The sequence below is a fragment of the Lynx rufus genome, unplaced genomic scaffold, assembly GCF_022079265.1.
Source record: "Lynx rufus isolate CCGP_SWC_20201006 ecotype Redwood Valley unplaced genomic scaffold, mLynRuf1.p SCAF_9, whole genome shotgun sequence".
NCBI classification, from domain to species: Eukaryota; Metazoa; Chordata; class Mammalia; order Carnivora; family Felidae; genus Lynx; species Lynx rufus.
Window position 1 is genome coordinate 46,062,435 of NW_025814897.1, and position 16,566 is coordinate 46,079,000.

General features: G+C 47.2%; 1 protein-coding gene across 1 annotated transcript; it reads left to right on the plus strand.

Annotated features, from left to right (window-relative positions):
- Positions 1-4,356: 4,356 nt before the first annotated feature.
- Positions 4,357-13,505, plus strand: FZD4 (frizzled class receptor 4). The gene is made up of 2 exons (XM_047071797.1): positions 4,357-4,923; positions 7,075-13,505. Exons 1-2 carry the CDS (start codon positions 4,630-4,632, stop codon positions 8,401-8,403), a joined length of 1,623 nt encoding a protein of 540 aa, XP_046927753.1. The 5' UTR covers positions 4,357-4,629; the 3' UTR covers positions 8,404-13,505.
- The last annotated feature ends 3,061 nt before the right edge of the window (positions 13,506-16,566 follow it).

Genomic DNA, 16,566 nt, shown 5'->3' on the forward strand with positions numbered 1-16,566 from the left:
CTCAAGAAAAAGCACTTAACTATAAACAGGTTTCACTAAGGGCATGGACCACCTTTTACATGTCTCCATACCTCCCATAATGCAGCTCAGTGACAGGTCCACAATAACCTATCACTAAACATTTGCTAATGGTCTGACTAACAAATACTGAAATGTAACAAGGTTGTAGAGGTACAAAGTGTGTTTGCATTATTTTTTTGCCTCCTGCACAGGTTTGCAGTTGCCCATCTGTACGTTAAACCATCTCCATGAACAGATACGAATGTCCTATATACCATCTTCTGTTGGTAGGAGGAACAACAGGGTTCTGATTCCTTCACATGCAAGAGCTCTCTGCTGACTTCATTCTTCAATGCTGGCTAGTGGTGCAAGTGATAAGAAGACAGTTTGGGATCTGCCACTTAGGAGCCGTTACTTAATCTCTTGGGGCCTGTGATTCCTCAACTTTGAGCAAGATTAGTGCTCCTTTCTGCTTTACTCAGTACACATGACTTTGTTTCATAACTGGTTTGGGTGCAGAGGAAGATGTGGCACCCAGACTATATACCAACTGATGGGATCTGGCCTGGCTTCTCCCCATGCTTCTGTTGTTCCACAGTCAAGTCCCTGTCCTTATGAGGTTTCAGTCCCAGTGAATTTTCCCCTCAAAAACTGAACAGGATAATAATGAACCATTTTCTTGCATTTTCTATCAAGACTGCCCTTTGTGAGTTCTAAATGTTCTGTCCATATTCAAAGAAGCTGGTTTCTTCATGAGTGGTTGGAATAAGACCTCTCTTGGAAGCTACTGAATATGGATTAGTTGGATTGTTTCTCAGGAAATAAAAAGCAGGCTCTGGGGTGGCTACTTCAACACTTAATTGGGTTAGCAAAGACCTGCAAATGAGAGGCTTTCCTTAGGAGGGAAAGGATGTTTACGGCCCCCCACCCCCCTAGGTGGTGGGTTTTAACCTAAACCCTTGTCTTTAAATGCAGCCTTTAATTTAGAAACCATTACAAGAATCTATTAGAGCAGAAAACGTCAGGTTGGAAAATTAACACATCACAGGAGTTAATTAGAACCCAGCCTCTCATTAGATGCAAATAGAGAGCCCTCCAACTGCCCAGTGGCCTGCTGAAGTCACATTTGTCACAGCTCTAAGGTGGCTACATCTTCCCCACTCAGAGAGTGGACAGAGGAAGCTTCCCAAGCACTCAGGCCAGAGCCACTAGAGGCCCTGCCCTTTAGGTCAGTGGAAGGTACGATTCACATGCCCTCATCTTCTACTCCTCTCCTAAATGCTCTGCCTATCACAGGGTGGAGAGCCCTCTGCCTGGAACTCCCTCAGGGAAGTGTTTTCTGCAACAAAGACAAACATGCCGTGCCTGTCACCAGGAGCAGACTGGCGACTGTGTAAACCACTCTGTGAGAGGGAGGCTGAGGGGCTCCAGGCCATTCAGACTTAGCTCTAAGTCATGGTCTTTGTTTTCTTTCCACTTTCAGACTGAAATGTGATTCCCCTGGCTTTCTTTTTTGGAAAATACCTTTGAGGAGTTCCATGCAGAAAGAAAAGCTGTTGACAGGAAAAGCTCCTGCCGGGGAAGGGGCTTCTTCCAAGGGTTCTCAAAGGAGACAGTGCTTGAAGCGAGCTGAGGCAGGGATGCCAGGGCTAGGACTAAGAAGTCCAGATCGCCAGAGGGTCATCTCTAACTACGGACTAGGCAATGTGTCAAGCAGTTTCCTCTGTAAGAGTAATACCGTGCACATAAACTTTTAGGCCAGGCAGACATGCGTCTGAGTCCTCTGCCACTCGCTGTGTGATCTTGAACAAATTGTTAACCTCTCAAAACATCAGGTTTCTCACGCTGTTGTGTGAGATAAATGCAATAATGCACGTAAAACTTGTAAGACAGCAGCCGGCAGAGAGCAAGTGTCCTATAGGAGTTGTTGTTGGTTTGATAATATTGCTTCCCCCACTAACGGTGTTCCCTCTGTGTGCCAGGCCCTGTGCTGTTCCTTGACCTCATGGACTTTATCGTTTAATAAACCATGTGCACATACCTTTAGCACAAAGAAAGCCCCCTCTCCTTTCTGCAAATTCCACAGAAGTGCCAATTGCACACGAACTCTGCTTCGTTGAGTAGCTCAGACTCCTGCAGTCATCCCCCTTTGAGCAGCCCTGTAACCTCAGCTACCTCTACCCTCAATTTACCCACAATTCTCTCCGTGTGTACTTACCACAGTGAGGTACATCTGTCTGTTCATTTTCTGTCTGCTCCTGTGAGTTCCTAGGGGATGAGGATCATTTGGTCATTTGATTCATTCATCTCCTCATTTATTCATCTCTGGAGACCAATGGTCTCCTGCATTACTCAGCACAGTCATACAGAAGATTCAAACCCACTGCTGAGTATGTAGATTTCCAGCTGGGAACATTTCTGGGGAAATAACCCTGCATCTCATGTTTGAAAGGCCTCCTTGGGTGCTGGTTTGGTTGGTCTTCCATTTTCTGACTATCATTTTGGTTACAGCCTCAGTTTCTTCATCTCTTTAAGGTGCTATAATAGAGTCCTTCCTTGGGAGGTTGTGATGATGGCTGGAGACACAGCAACTTTTATGTGCCCAACACAATTCTAAGTACAGAGCGAAAAACCCGGAAAAGTTGATTCCATTCTTGCCCTCAGCCAAGTCTAGTTGCCAATGTAAGAAAACTAAAACTGTAAGGTAAAATATGAACACCACAGGAGAGGGGCAGATATCCTTCCGACTTGTATTTCTGCCATATGGCTGAAATAGAGGATACAAAAGCCTAAAAATTTGGTCCCTGTCACCAAGCCTCTGGAAAACTTTGGCAAGTGTTGGCCAAAAAGATCTCAGGAAGATAGTCGAAAGCTCTTCATCCAGATAGTCAGACCTGGGCTTGCAGGCAAGCGATGTCTTTGGGACCTGACTGGAAAGCAGGACTCATTTCAAAACAAAAACCAGGCTATTTTGCACTTACTTTGTATGTGCCAGACACTGTGCTAAATGATTTAGGGGCATTATCTCATTTAACTCTTAGAACAACTGTGTGGGATAAACACGAATTTCCTTATTTTACACATGGCCAATTCGAATCTCAGAGAGGCACAGATTTACCACAGTCAAGCAACAAGTAAATGGTTTAGAAATCCACCTGCTGAGGGTTTCACTGGTCTGATTGGAAAGGGAAGGGGTGGACCTGCACAAACCTCCATCCGAGGGATGGGGAGTGGGGTGGGGAGGAATGAGAGAGAGGGAAATTTGGATCACAACAGGGGTCGCATGATCCCCAGACCTCCAGGACCCTTCGTAGAAGAGGAATAAGTTAGAGATGCAGGCTGCAGGGGAGGGATGCCCGGGAGGCTGGGGGAGGGGACCCTCGGTGATTGTGCGCCTTCTTCGCCTCCTGTGCACACAGGTCAAGCCTCTCCCCTCCCGCCCTCTCACCCTCCCAACCTTATTTAGAAACCGTGTCCCCGAGACAGGAAGGGCGGCGGGCCGAGAAGCACGGAGCGTCCCGGTCTCATTTCCTTTCGAATCCCCCTGTGGAATTTCATTTCATACGGTGAGGAAATCGGAGCGCGAGACCGTCGGCTGGTCTGCTGCTCCGGGGCGCCTCCCCCACTCGCGGCTGGAGACAGGCAGCTCCCGGGCGCAGGTCGGGCCGAGTCTGGGGGCGGGGAGACGGGGCCGGGCTCCAAACCAAGCGAGTTAGCAGGGAAAATAGCTGCGAGCTCGCATTGTACCAGGCACGGGGTTAAGCGTTTTACGCATTATCTCTAATCCTCCCGAGTCTCTTCACGGATGAGGAAACTGACGCCGAGACGTTGAGCAATTTGCTCAAGGTCACACAGCCGGGATTTAAAGCCACAATCTTGGTAAACCTGAATCCCGTGTTCTTTGTGTACGTTTCTCTGCCTGATAGGTAGTTTGCCACGGGCCGAGGTGACAGCCGGAAGAGGGAAAGGAAAGGGAGCCGACTAATCTGGGAGCATTTCTCACCTGGGAGAGGAGGGGGCTGGCTGGCCCGGCGGGCGCAACTCGGCTCCATCCCCGCCTGGCCCCCGAGCGCCGCGACCCGGGTGGGAGGAAAAGTGAGAGCCGGGAAGCCGGGCGGGGCGCTCCGGGAGGGAGGGAAGGAGGGGGGGAGGGGGGAGAGGGAGCGCGGCGGGCGGGGGCCTGACCCTGCCAGCGGCAGAACGGCCCCGCCCCTCGCTGCCCCCGGCGCCCGCCCATTGGAGAGGCGCGCTGTCCGTCCCGCCCCGCCACCGCCCAGCGAACCTCCAGCGCCGCGGAGGGCTCGGGCGGTGAGAGCGGCGCGGCGCTGGGTGCTGGCGGGATTCGTTGAGACGCAGAGCGGACGCCGCCGGCGCCGGGTTGGGGGCTCGCAGCCTGCAGCCATGACCCTCGCAGTCTGTCCTTCGGCCCCGGCCACGGGCGTCTAATATCCCACACAGTCGCGCGCAGCTGCCAGAGAGCCGGCCGCTGCCCCTTCGTCGCCCTTGGCGCCTTATCACACTCCCTTTCCCGGAGCTGGGAGCAGCGCGGGCAGCCGGCGCCCCCGTGCAAACTGGGGGTGTCTGCTGGACCAGCCCCCGCCGCCGCCGCCGCCGCCCCCGGCTCTGGCCATGGCCTGGCGGGGCTCAGTGCCGAGCGTCCTGGGGGCGCCCGGGGGCGTCGATCTCAGTCTGCGGCTGCTGCTGCTGCTGCTGCTGTTGCTGCTGCTCCCGGGGCCAGCGCGAGGCTTCGGGGACGAAGAGGAGCGGCGCTGCGACCCCATCCGCATCTCCATGTGCCAGAACCTGGGCTACAACGTGACCAAGATGCCCAACCTGGTGGGGCACGAGCTGCAGACAGACGCCGAGCTGCAGCTGACAACTTTCACGCCGCTCATCCAGTACGGCTGCTCCAGCCAGCTGCAGGTGGGCGCCCCCACCCCCACCCCTGGCGGGACAGGGACCCCTTGGGCAGGGACGCCTCAAACTAACTCCGTGGAGCCCTTGCCAAGCCAAGCCCCCTGCCCCCTTCCTAGGCAGAAGGATATAACTATCCTGGAAAAGTGATTTCCATCCCCACCCCCACTTTTTTGTCCCTTCTCAGGGACTGAAAGCCAAAACGTTGTGTAAGTCATCTGGCCTGCGAAAGAACCCACTCTTACACCCCGCCCTTCCGTTTTTCTCCCCTGTTCACCCGTGTCTGGCCAAGCCCCTAACCCCAGTGGAGCTGAGGGGGTTATCTTTGCCAAGGATTCTGGCCGCCGCTGCTCGGTGGGCGAGTCCCCAGCAGGACAGCCAGCTGAAACTAAGACTTGGAAGGAAGGAGAGATAAGGAGACGGGAACTTCTCCTCCCTCACGACCTCCATTCTCCCCTATATTTTTGGGTGGGAGAGTAAATGAAACACCACTGCCCCATTTTCTGCGGAGTGGCCCCTCCTCGCGTCATCCCGCATGACTTTGGAGGTCATGCTGGATGGAATGCTTGGGTGGCTTGAGACGTTCTGATCTTTAGGGTTGAGGGCAGGTTTAGGACTTAGACGGCAGGAAACACTCCCCGCTTGGGAAAAAGGTGACGGAGTGGTCAAACACCAGGAAGGTAATTTATATAATGGAGGATTCTTTTTTTCAGTCATTAAAATTTTTAAAGCTTATGTAATGGTAGAGAAAATGTTCATCCTACAATAAATGAAGAAATAATTTGCATATACAGTGTGATTATAATCTGAACAAAAACAACAACCAATTCATTTTTCTTTTTTTAAGGAACTGAAAGAGAATTCTTAACAGTGTTAGCACTAGGGAAAAAAAAAAGTGTTAGCACTGGTTGTGCTTTGGTTGGTGAGGCTATGAGTGATTTTTATAAATTTAGAAAAGAGAGAACTTGGGGGAAAAAATAGAGGGTAGTTTTCCAGGCTGAAAACTTCAGAAATCGGTGGTTCTGGTTGTAACTTCTGAGAGATAAGAAACAGGCAGACAGCTTCCTCACTAGGTGCATGTTTTTACATAGGTCACTTTAAAAGTTGGATTGTGGTTTCAGAAAGATGGTTGGGATTAGACCTGTTGCTGCTGAAATGTCCCTTTGGAGCTTTCAGAACTTTAGAACTAGGTTATAAAAGCTTAAGAAACGATCCTCTAGCTCTCAGTTTGGAAACAGCACATATCCTGACATCAGTGGCAATTTCGTTGGAGAAACAGCTTTTGCAGGGATATATATTTTTAATTACATGTATCCTGGGGAAGCAGCCAAGCTGTTTTGAAGGACAGGACTGGATCCCTTTACATGCTGGAAAATAGTTACTTGTAACTCTAGACTTCATAGACAACATCTGTAAGGAGCCAAGCAGACTGTTTATCAATGCTGGAGGAATTGAGGACAGCAACTGGGCTCTCCCCTGCTGGTGTTGCAGTTTCAGGGACTTAACATTTATATTTTCCTATTGTGCTTCATTATTATGCATTGGGGAAACCTGGCCAAACAAACCCCTGGTGACCAGAGACCTCAACCTGCATCCTATCCTTGGGTCTCACAGTGTCTCAATTAGGACATTTTCTTTTTCAGTATGGGAACTGATTAAAAATTAATTTTAGGGGATCAAGTAGAGAAAAGACAGTATATTAACAGGAGAAAAGCTGGATCTACATATTTTTTTTTACATTTATTTTTATGGTGATAAAGAAACGAGGATGAAAATAAATCTCCCCATCGCTGAAATGACTCAGTCATTTGATTAGTCTGTTCGGCTCTTTCAAACAGGGAGTCTCAAAGTCAATTTTTAAGGTTTATTTTCTTAAGCGTTTTCAAAAAGGAATTATGTAACTCTTCAGGTCCTTTTTATGTATGGATTTATTTCTGTTCTCCTGGATTTGTGACAAGGATTGCTAGAACCAAAAGAAGAAATGTGTACAAGCCATGGATTTTTAGGCACCCCAGTCTGAGGTCAGAGTAAACAGAGTCCCTATGGCTGGTTTAAAAGTAGATAGATACTTTGCCTGGAAGCATTCACCTCCGCTTCGTGCAAGCAGTTGGTCAGACTTCCAAGTCATTGTTTTCTTTGTTCATTTCATTACTTTTCCAGTTCTTCCTTTGTTCGGTGTATGTGCCAATGTGCACAGAGAAGATCAACATCCCCATCGGCCCATGTGGCGGCATGTGTCTTTCGGTCAAGAGGCGCTGTGAACCTGTCCTGAAGGAATTTGGCTTTGCCTGGCCAGAGAGCCTGAACTGCAGCAAATTCCCACCCCAGAATGACCACAACCATATGTGCATGGAAGGGCCGGGTGATGAAGAGGTGCCATTACCTCACAAGACCCCCATCCAGCCTGGAGAAGAGTGCCACTCCGTAGGAACCAACTCGGATCAGTACATCTGGGTGAAAAGGAGTTTGAACTGTGTTCTCAAGTGTGGCTATGATGCTGGCTTATATAGTCGCTCGGCCAAGGAGTTCACAGACATCTGGATGGCCGTGTGGGCCAGCCTGTGCTTCATCTCCACTGCCTTCACAGTGCTGACCTTCCTGATCGATTCTTCCAGGTTTTCCTACCCTGAGCGCCCCATCATATTTCTCAGTATGTGCTATAATATTTATAGCATTGCTTATATTGTCAGGCTGACTGTAGGCCGGGAAAGGATATCCTGTGATTTTGAAGAGGCAGCAGAACCTGTTCTCATCCAAGAAGGACTTAAGAACACAGGATGTGCAATCATTTTCTTGCTGATGTACTTTTTCGGAATGGCTAGTTCCATCTGGTGGGTTATCCTGACACTTACTTGGTTTTTAGCGGCAGGACTCAAGTGGGGTCATGAAGCCATTGAAATGCACAGCTCTTATTTCCACATTGCCGCCTGGGCCATCCCTGCAGTGAAAACCATTGTCATCTTGATCATGAGACTGGTGGACGCTGATGAACTCACCGGCCTGTGCTATGTGGGAAACCAAAACCTCGATGCCCTCACAGGCTTTGTGGTGGCCCCCCTCTTCACTTACTTGGTGATAGGAACTTTGTTCATCGCTGCAGGTTTAGTGGCCTTGTTCAAAATTCGGTCCAATCTTCAAAAGGATGGGACAAAGACAGACAAGCTGGAAAGGCTGATGGTCAAGATTGGGGTCTTCTCTGTCTTGTACACGGTTCCTGCCACCTGTGTGATCGCCTGTTATTTCTATGAAATCTCCAACTGGGCGCTCTTCCGGTATTCTGCAGATGACTCCAATACGGCAGTCGAAATGTTGAAAATTTTTATGTCTTTGCTGGTGGGCATCACTTCAGGCATGTGGATTTGGTCTGCCAAAACTCTTCACACGTGGCAGAAGTGTTCTAACAGATTGGTGAATTCTGGGAAGGTGAAGAGAGAGAAGCGAGGAAACGGGTGGGTGAAGCCTGGGAAAGGCAATGAAACTGTGGTATAAGGCTACCCGGCCTCCATACTTTCCAAATGTTGAAGGTGGGAATGCTAGCATTTTGGTGCAAAATGCGACGAAAAGTTTCATGCAGTGAATCTCAGTATGAACCAACTGGCAACACTTAAGTGACCCCTTAAGCCACCGCCACCTGCCCCCCCCAACTCCCCAGCAATCATAAAAGTAATGATTTTGCTGCAGACTTTGGAATGATCCAAAATGGAAAAGCCAGTTAGAGGCTTTCAAAGCTGTGAAAAATCAAAACATTGATCACTTTAGCAGGTCGCAGCTTGGAGCGTGGAGGTCCTGCCTAGATTCCAGGAGGGTCCAGGGCGATGCTGCTTTTCCCTGCAGAGTGGGATTTGAGCTGTGAGTAGATAACTTGCAGGGAGAAAGATGAACTTTTTTAACCCTTAAAATCTTAAATACTAACTGGGTCTGTCAGATAGCAAAGCAATCTATAAACACTGGAAACACTGGGTTCAGAGAAGTGTTACAAGAGTTTTATAGTTTGGCTGATCTAACATAAACATTTTCTGTGGTGCGCTGTCTGCTGTTTAGAATTTTGTGGATTGCTCTCCCAAGAGGTGGTGTCAGAATCTTTCAGTGCCTTTGTCATAAAACAGAATTGTTTGAAAAAACAAGAGTACTGTGCAAACACATGTAAGGTATCCAGTGGATTTTTCTTCTCTCTCTTCCTCTTAAATTTCAACATCCCTGTTCTAGGCTGCTGCTGTTTTCTTCATTTTACATTAATGACTCAAAATAGGTATTTTTATAGGAATTTTTGCACTGCAGCATGTCTAATGAGGGGAAAAGTAAGGTTGATTCACTTTCTGACAATCATTTAATTCAGAGGAAAATGAGATTTACCAAGTCGACTTACCTTACCGACCCCAGAGACCTATTGCATTGAGCAATGGGGACTTAATATATTTTACTTTGTGTGATTGCATCTATGCAGACGCCAGTCTGGAAGAGCTAAAATGTTAAGGTTCTTGGCAACTTTGCATTCACACAGATTAGCTGTGTAATTTGTGTGTGTCAGTTACAATTAAAAGCACATTCTTGGACCATGACATAATAGTATACTCAACTGACTTTAAAACTATGGTCAGCTTGCATTCTCAGAATGATAGTGCCTTTCTTTCCTTTACCATAAGAATGTTATCGGAGTCTAGTCTACTACCACAGTGAAGACTTTTTCTGTTTCGTAGAGAGAACTTAGGACAGCTAATCCAACTAGTTGGTGCATAATTGTTTCCTAGTAATTGGCAAAGGCTCCTTGTAAGCTTTCATTGGAGGCAATGTGGCCTGGAGTATTTATATGGTGCTTAATGAATCTCCAGAATGCCAGCCAGGAGCTTGATTGGTTAGTAAGGAATAAAGTGTAGACCATATGAAATGAACTGCAAACTCGTAGCAGCACAGGTCTTAATTGCCTTTTGCAGAGGTATCCAGAGCTTTTAAAATTTATGCTTTATGTTCCTCACAATGGGGTACCCCCTAGCAGCCTCTCAAAAGTTGCAATTCTTTTAAAATTGTAACTGGACTTTCTTTTAACCTGCCTCAGGCCTTCTAATCACCAGATCTCTGGGACAAATTGTTGACAATGTCACAGGCTGCTCTCCTTGTAGCTCATACCTATCTTTGCTTCAACAACTACTTTGCAATGACTCATTTATTTATTCATACCCCACCCCCTCCCTCTAAAAACAGGTAGGAAATCTTTTATCATATTTCTTTCTGGGAAAACATTTCCAGGGACTTAAAATCCCAAATAGGTGGTCAAATTCTGGAAGTAAGCATGCCCCTTTTTGTTTTTGTAAGCTTTATGCCCATGGTTCCCAGGGTTTGACATTTTCCTTTCTTCTTTCCTCTGTTTCTGGGGGCTCTTGAGCGGAGTCTGAGGCAAAGATGCATATAAGATCTGTTGTGTATTTTGGATGGGAAAGTCTTGGGGCTTTGAAGACAGATGCTAAATGGGCACGGGTGGCCCCTGGCATGTGTGCTGAGCCTGAGTACCTTGGCTGGACTCGGGGTCAGGGTTCTAGGAGCATGAGAAATGATCCCCAGAAGGACCGGTTGAACTCCATCTGAGACTGAGTCGCCTAGGAAATATAAAATGTGAACTCCGTGTGCTGCTTGCAGACAGTTCCCATAGCTAGCCAGGGCCCTGGAGCATGCGTCCCCGGGCGGAGCCTGCCCTTACTCACGCTCCACTCCAGTGTCTTGGGAGTTGTGCTGAGACTCTGGCCCAGGAAAGGGAAGAAGGAGGGTGCAGCAGGGCACTGGCCTGACTGCTAGGTTATAGGGGTTTGTAATGCAATTTTGTTTGGAATGTTTCCGCGATTGTGTGCCCAAGGCAGCACCTAGCAGAGGGCCAGGCACAGAGTAGGTGCTCAATATTTGTGAACAATGAAATAATAATAAGAGTACGTGGGGGAAACTATACACCCGAGTTCTGGAGCCGTGGCTGACAACTTTCTGGGTTTTAACCGATCTCTTCTACAAATCTCTTGCCTTCTCAGGGGAAAGTCTATTTGATCCGAAGTGGCTGTTGGTGCGGACGGGATTAGTAGCCCTGGCAATGTCACAGGGCTGCTGCGGGCCTTTCCTTTCACATTCCAGACAATGGAGAGTGTTTATGGTTTCAGGAAAGGAGCTTTGTGGCTGAGGAGTCAGTTACCTTATTACCTTGATGCGACTCCATCACCTTTTAAGTTGGTATTTGTTTAAAAAAAAAAAAAAAGTCAATTATTAGCACACTTACCGCGTGCCAACCACGTGTAGAGCCTTGTGTTAGGCACCAAAGGGGATGTCGTGCAGTATAAGCTCTGTCCTTCCAAATGACGTGGACTGAGGATTCTGGGTCTGCTGACTTGCTGTTGGTTTTTTGGGAAGGAGCATGGGCCTCTGAATTGTCATCTGTTTCACTGTGTCCATCCCATAAACCTCTGCAAGTCAGTAACAGGGGTTTGACAGAAATCATCAGCCCTATTTCATGACAATCTCTGTGGGAATCCCCTCAGAAGGCTATGAACATTGGCTTAAAACAGACATGAGCTCCCACACCTAATGAGACTGCGGGGACAGGCACTTCATGGCTTGGGTGTTCCATGTAATGAATACAGGCGAATTTGAGGACATCTTGCTAGGGAAAAGGTTAGGGCTGTTTTTCTTTGATATCTAGAATAAGTAGGTGTGATTGTAGCTTCCTACCTCACCAGAAGTCAACTTCCTCTTCCTGCAGGAAGCTACAGTCACACTTCTGGAGATTTTATTCTACAGAGCCCAAGGGCACCACTGTCCACCCTCCACTCTGGCAAACTCCTCTTTATCTTCCTTCATAAAGGCCACACCTCAGGGCAGAGGAACATGGGGTAGGGTGGAACTGACCTGAACCATCTGGTTGAGCTACTTGGTTGATTCATATCCTTTTTCCTCCACGGAGACCCGTTTCCTGATCTCTGAGACTGCTTCTGAGCTGGCAGCTTGCTCAGGGTCCTGAAACCGGAGAAGGGGTGATACTTTTTATTTCCCTGAGAAGATCTCTGATTTTCCTCTCCCCAGTCACTCCGTCGCCTACACCCCCAAATCAGGGAAACTTCTGTGTTTAGGTTCTGAATTGTGACTTTACCAGCACTCTGAACTCTCCTCTCTCATCCCCCCTCAGCCTCCTGGTCACTGAATTCAGGGCTTACTGTGTTAGGAACCAAGCTGGGACCTGAGGACACAGAGGAGCTTGGTAATCTCAGCCCTGGAGGGCAGACTTAATTTAAGAAGATGTCACCAGGCTAGTGCAGTCTTTGTTTCCTGGTGAGGTGGCCACAGAAGCAGTTAGGGAGGAGAGCCACAGAACAGACTTTGGAAAGGAGCCCCCAAGATCAAGCTACATCCTGAATTTCATTCTGTGATGGGAGAGATTGGAGGGAGTTGCTTTTCCAGCCAATTATGTCGAGTCACTGGACTCTAACGGTTCCTTGTGTTCTTTTATTGTATTTGGGTTCAGAGTCCTCATCTAGGTTTGTATAATGTTTGGCAGAGGACCCGGGTTATCATTTTTCCTCTGGGTCTAGGTCATAGATCTTGGAAACTCCTAGAAGAGTATTTTGCTCCTACCAAGGATCAGATACCAGAGTGTTAAATAATGGATTTTGTTTTACTGTGGCCTGGTCAGAGCTCTCTGCCTCTGCCTCTTGCCATGCACATGCACAGTAACGGCATACTGGCTATCACCAAGAGGGAAGTGAACCCTGACCCTCCCCAACAGGCCTCTTCCCCTTGGTGAGGCCACTTGCCCTGTAGCAACCTGTTCCTATTTTCCCTTATTTCCCTTCTTCTTGGCACCAGCAAATTCCCAGTATTTGCCCAGGTGGTTTATGGAGAGCCTGTTTGAGGTCTTCTATGAGCCATGTCCTCCAGGCTTTTGTGGCTCCCTGATCTCCTGCAACATTCAGTATATGACCACTGTCATCTCAGAAGGCTTCTGAGAAGAGGGGCAGGAGCACCTCTGCCCCCCGAAGCCTGGTCCATCTTCTCCCCCAGGATGTGCACCTCTCCACATCCTGCTCATGGGCTCAGGCCCCAACTTGGTTGTGTGTTTTGGGAGAGGGAGGCTGCTCTCCAGCACTCTCCCATTGGGGCATCTAAGTGGTTCTGAATTTTTTCCTACCTCACAGGGATGTTGTGAGACTTTCGAAGGTCTCAAGATGAAAGGCCCCTTGAGCTCTTTGTAGGAAAGGTGAAGTAAACGTCAGGTGTGCTTCTTTGTGACAAGGTGAAATGGGACTCAGCATCTTGTGCAGCAGTCAGGCTGGTGCTCTGTGACCTGTCCTTGGATCCCCATGCCACCCTGCAGCTCCTTCCACCTTGAGGCCAGCCTGGGGGGGGCTCTCAGATGTTCGACATAGAGGTACCAGGCAAACCCCTGCTACACATGCCCTAACAAATTGCTGAACGTCAAAGGAAATGGACCCTGCTTTTAAGGATGTACAAATGTATGTCTGCATTGATGTCTGTACTGTAAATTTCTAATTTATCACTGTACAAAAAAATAAACTTTGCTATTTAATTTTTGTATTAAAGGAAAATAAAGTTTTGTTTATTAACTAGTCTGTGATTTGGCATATTTCTGGGGGTGTATGATAGCCTCCAGGAAGCACACATTCCCAGCAGTGAGAAATAGAGAATTCGGTTTGCAGGACAGATTGAGAGCCTTTCTGAGAGCCTCTTTGTTTCTTTTTTGCTGGTGCTATTTTTCGCCTCTGGGATTTCTCCTGGGTCAGCAAACCCCCAAGGTCCAAGGTCAACAGAATTTATCACTACTGTGGTCATAAGTACCACTCAAATGGTCACATGACACTCTGGACGTAACTGTAGTTCCCAAGCTGTCATCCCATGACACTACTTTTTGGCATTTCCAATATGTGTGACCATTTTTAATACACTTTCCAAGCACCTTTGACTTAATCTGGTGGCCTGAAAAAGTTTTTCCTATTACCACTAGACCTTTATCATTCTTTAAAAGGGGTAAAAGGACTTCTTTTTTCCCTTTTCTTTTTTTTTTTTTTTTTGATTTCCATTTAAAAAATATATATATATATAGTCCTGGTCACACAATGGTTGTTTTTGTGTAATAGATATGGGAGTATGTCATATCAGTCAATCACGAGAATGACTCCTTTCAGTTAACTTTATAAATTGTGTGGTCTGTGTCTCCAGATCGAGAAAAGTCATCAGACAAAGCAAATTCAAAGCCATTATCAAGACATTGTCATGGAAGCAAATAATAAGGACCACACAGACACAGAGGGAAGGGGAACCATGGCCATTGGAGATGTCTGCTGATGTCCCAGAGGAGAACATAGGCCCCCTTGGTTTGCCTTTAAATTACGTCCCACACCCTAATTTCACCTGAATACCACCCGGTTTTGGTGTAAGTAAAAAGCCCAGGGAAGAAGGATCTGTAATACAGTTCTCCTTCACTGCAGATTGCTATTATACTTTTATCTCAAACCATAAATGAAGGGAGGCATATAATTTAAATTCTCTTCCCTGTAAGATAGTCTGTGTTTCTCATTTCATTACCTACTCATTAAGTAGTTATGAAGTTAAGGAAAAAATACAATCTGGAATGAATTCATAATTGCACTTGTAGAAACACTTTCCATATAGAAAATACTTTTATTTACATGATTTCATCTTATTCTCATGGCATCTCTAAAGTAAGCAGGGCAGGCGTTGTCTTGCTGAAGGGAGAACGGAAACTTAGGGCAACAGACTTGCCCAGGGAAACCCAACAGAGAGGTAACAGGTTGGACAGCCTGGTCTCACACCCAGCCCGTGGGTTTTAATTGTTTTTACACATAGTGGTGGGTTGAGTTGTGTTCGCCCAAAAGACATGCTGAAGTCCTACCTCCCTGTACCTGTGAATATGAACTTACATGGAAATAGGGTCTTAGCAGGTATAATCAACTTAAAATGAGCTCATAGGGTGGCCCTAATTCAATGACTGGTGTCCTAATTATAAGGGGAAATTTGGACACAGACACCGAGAGGAGAGAACACCTTACTAACACAGAGGCAGAGATTAGGGTGATGTAGCTTCGGTCCAGGCTAGAAACACCAAAGATTTTCAGCTGCCACCCAAAGTGAGGAGAGAGGCGAGAAAGATTCTTCCTCAGAGCCTCCAATAGGAGCCAACCCTGGCAACACCTTGATTTTGGACTTCTAGTCTCCAGAACTGTGTGAGAATACATTTCTGGGTCTTAAACCACCCAGTTTGTGATTATTTGTTACGGCAGCCCTAGGAAACTAAAACATACTTCGTTCCTCTGATATCTTCAACTACTGCAAATAGTTTGTTGGGAATGGATAAATGCTTTGGCAGGCAACTCAATAATGAGATCTGGCCATGAGCTTCTGTTGTTTAAGGATTATGTAGCATAATCACTCTGCTAAATTTCTTTATCTGTAAACTAGACACCTCTAGATTAAACCCCATGATTCCTGACACTCAACTGACTTGAACTGGTCTTGGCTGGTCTCCCACCCACCCACCCCCAATGGGAGCTCTGTGTGCAGGGCCAGGACCTTGACTGGAATGTGGCCCAAGGGTTTTTAGCATTTCTGTCCTGAGAACTGATTTTTTTCTTTCCCATTTTAGCTTTCACATGCAATCATAATTTTAAAGTTGAGCTCTCTCTTGACTAAAGAGGTCAGCCTTGGCTTCCTGTCTTCAGAGGTTCTATGAACAGAAACAAACCACACTTGGAGAAGAGCATAAACCCTCTCCTCAATTTTCCTTCACAGTGCAGCAGGCTTGGAGGAATGAGAGCATCTCGCTAAATGTTGTGAAAATGTTGGACATGCAAAGGTATATTCCAAAAGGCTTTCAAAATGGTCCTTGGCCCCACCTGAAATTCCCAAAGTCACCCTGTCCTCTTTCACAGCTCATTCTCAGGTTAAGAGAAGCCACACATTCACCTGCCCTCACGCAAACAGTCCCGACATCTCACTCCGGGAAGAGAATAAAAATGAAAATTTATTGTCTTTCACATCAGTCACCTGATTTTTATTAGCCTCCCACGTAGTTTCCTACAAGCACCCAATCCTGTTTTCACCCAAAGACGTGCTTAATCTCCCTGTGAGCCCACGTTATCAGTCCCTTTTTCTTTAAGAGATGAAACGATTGGCTACCGAAGTTTTCTAAAATGCCTGAGGGTTCCATCAGTATAAAGCCAGGAGATGGACTTGATAAATCACATAGAACAATTTGTCCTCATCCACCCTTTGCCTCTAACTCCTTTGCCTTTTCATAGGTGTTTCCCTTTGTCTACAATGCCACTCAGTCTTTCTTCAATGAGGTTGTGTCTGTTCTTCATTCAAGACCCAAGTCTTAGGTCATTTCTTTTGGGAAGACTTCCTTGACTCTTCTCCTTATACATGGGTGAGTTTAAGCCTCTGAGCTTCCAACTCTGGGAGCCTTGACGGCACTGTTTATAATGGTCTATCCATGTGTCCATCTCCCCACTAGACTGATATCCCTGAGGATGACTCTGGGTGCCCAAAGGCGCCTGCCTGTCTGCTCTCGGGGCCTGGCACTGTGCCTGACAGAGGGCACAAGTTTCAGGAATGTCTATGGAAAGAAGAAGGGAGGGAGGCAGGGCT

Coding starts and splice junctions, on each gene's coding strand:
- FZD4 (XM_047071797.1), top strand. CDS start 4,630: ATGGCCTGGCGGGGCTCAGTGCCGAGCGTCCTGGGGGCGCCCGGGGGC. Junction 4,924..7,074: donor GCTGCTCCAGCCAGCTGCAG/GTGGGCGCCCCC, acceptor TTACTTTTCCAG/TTCTTCCTTTGTTCGGTGTA.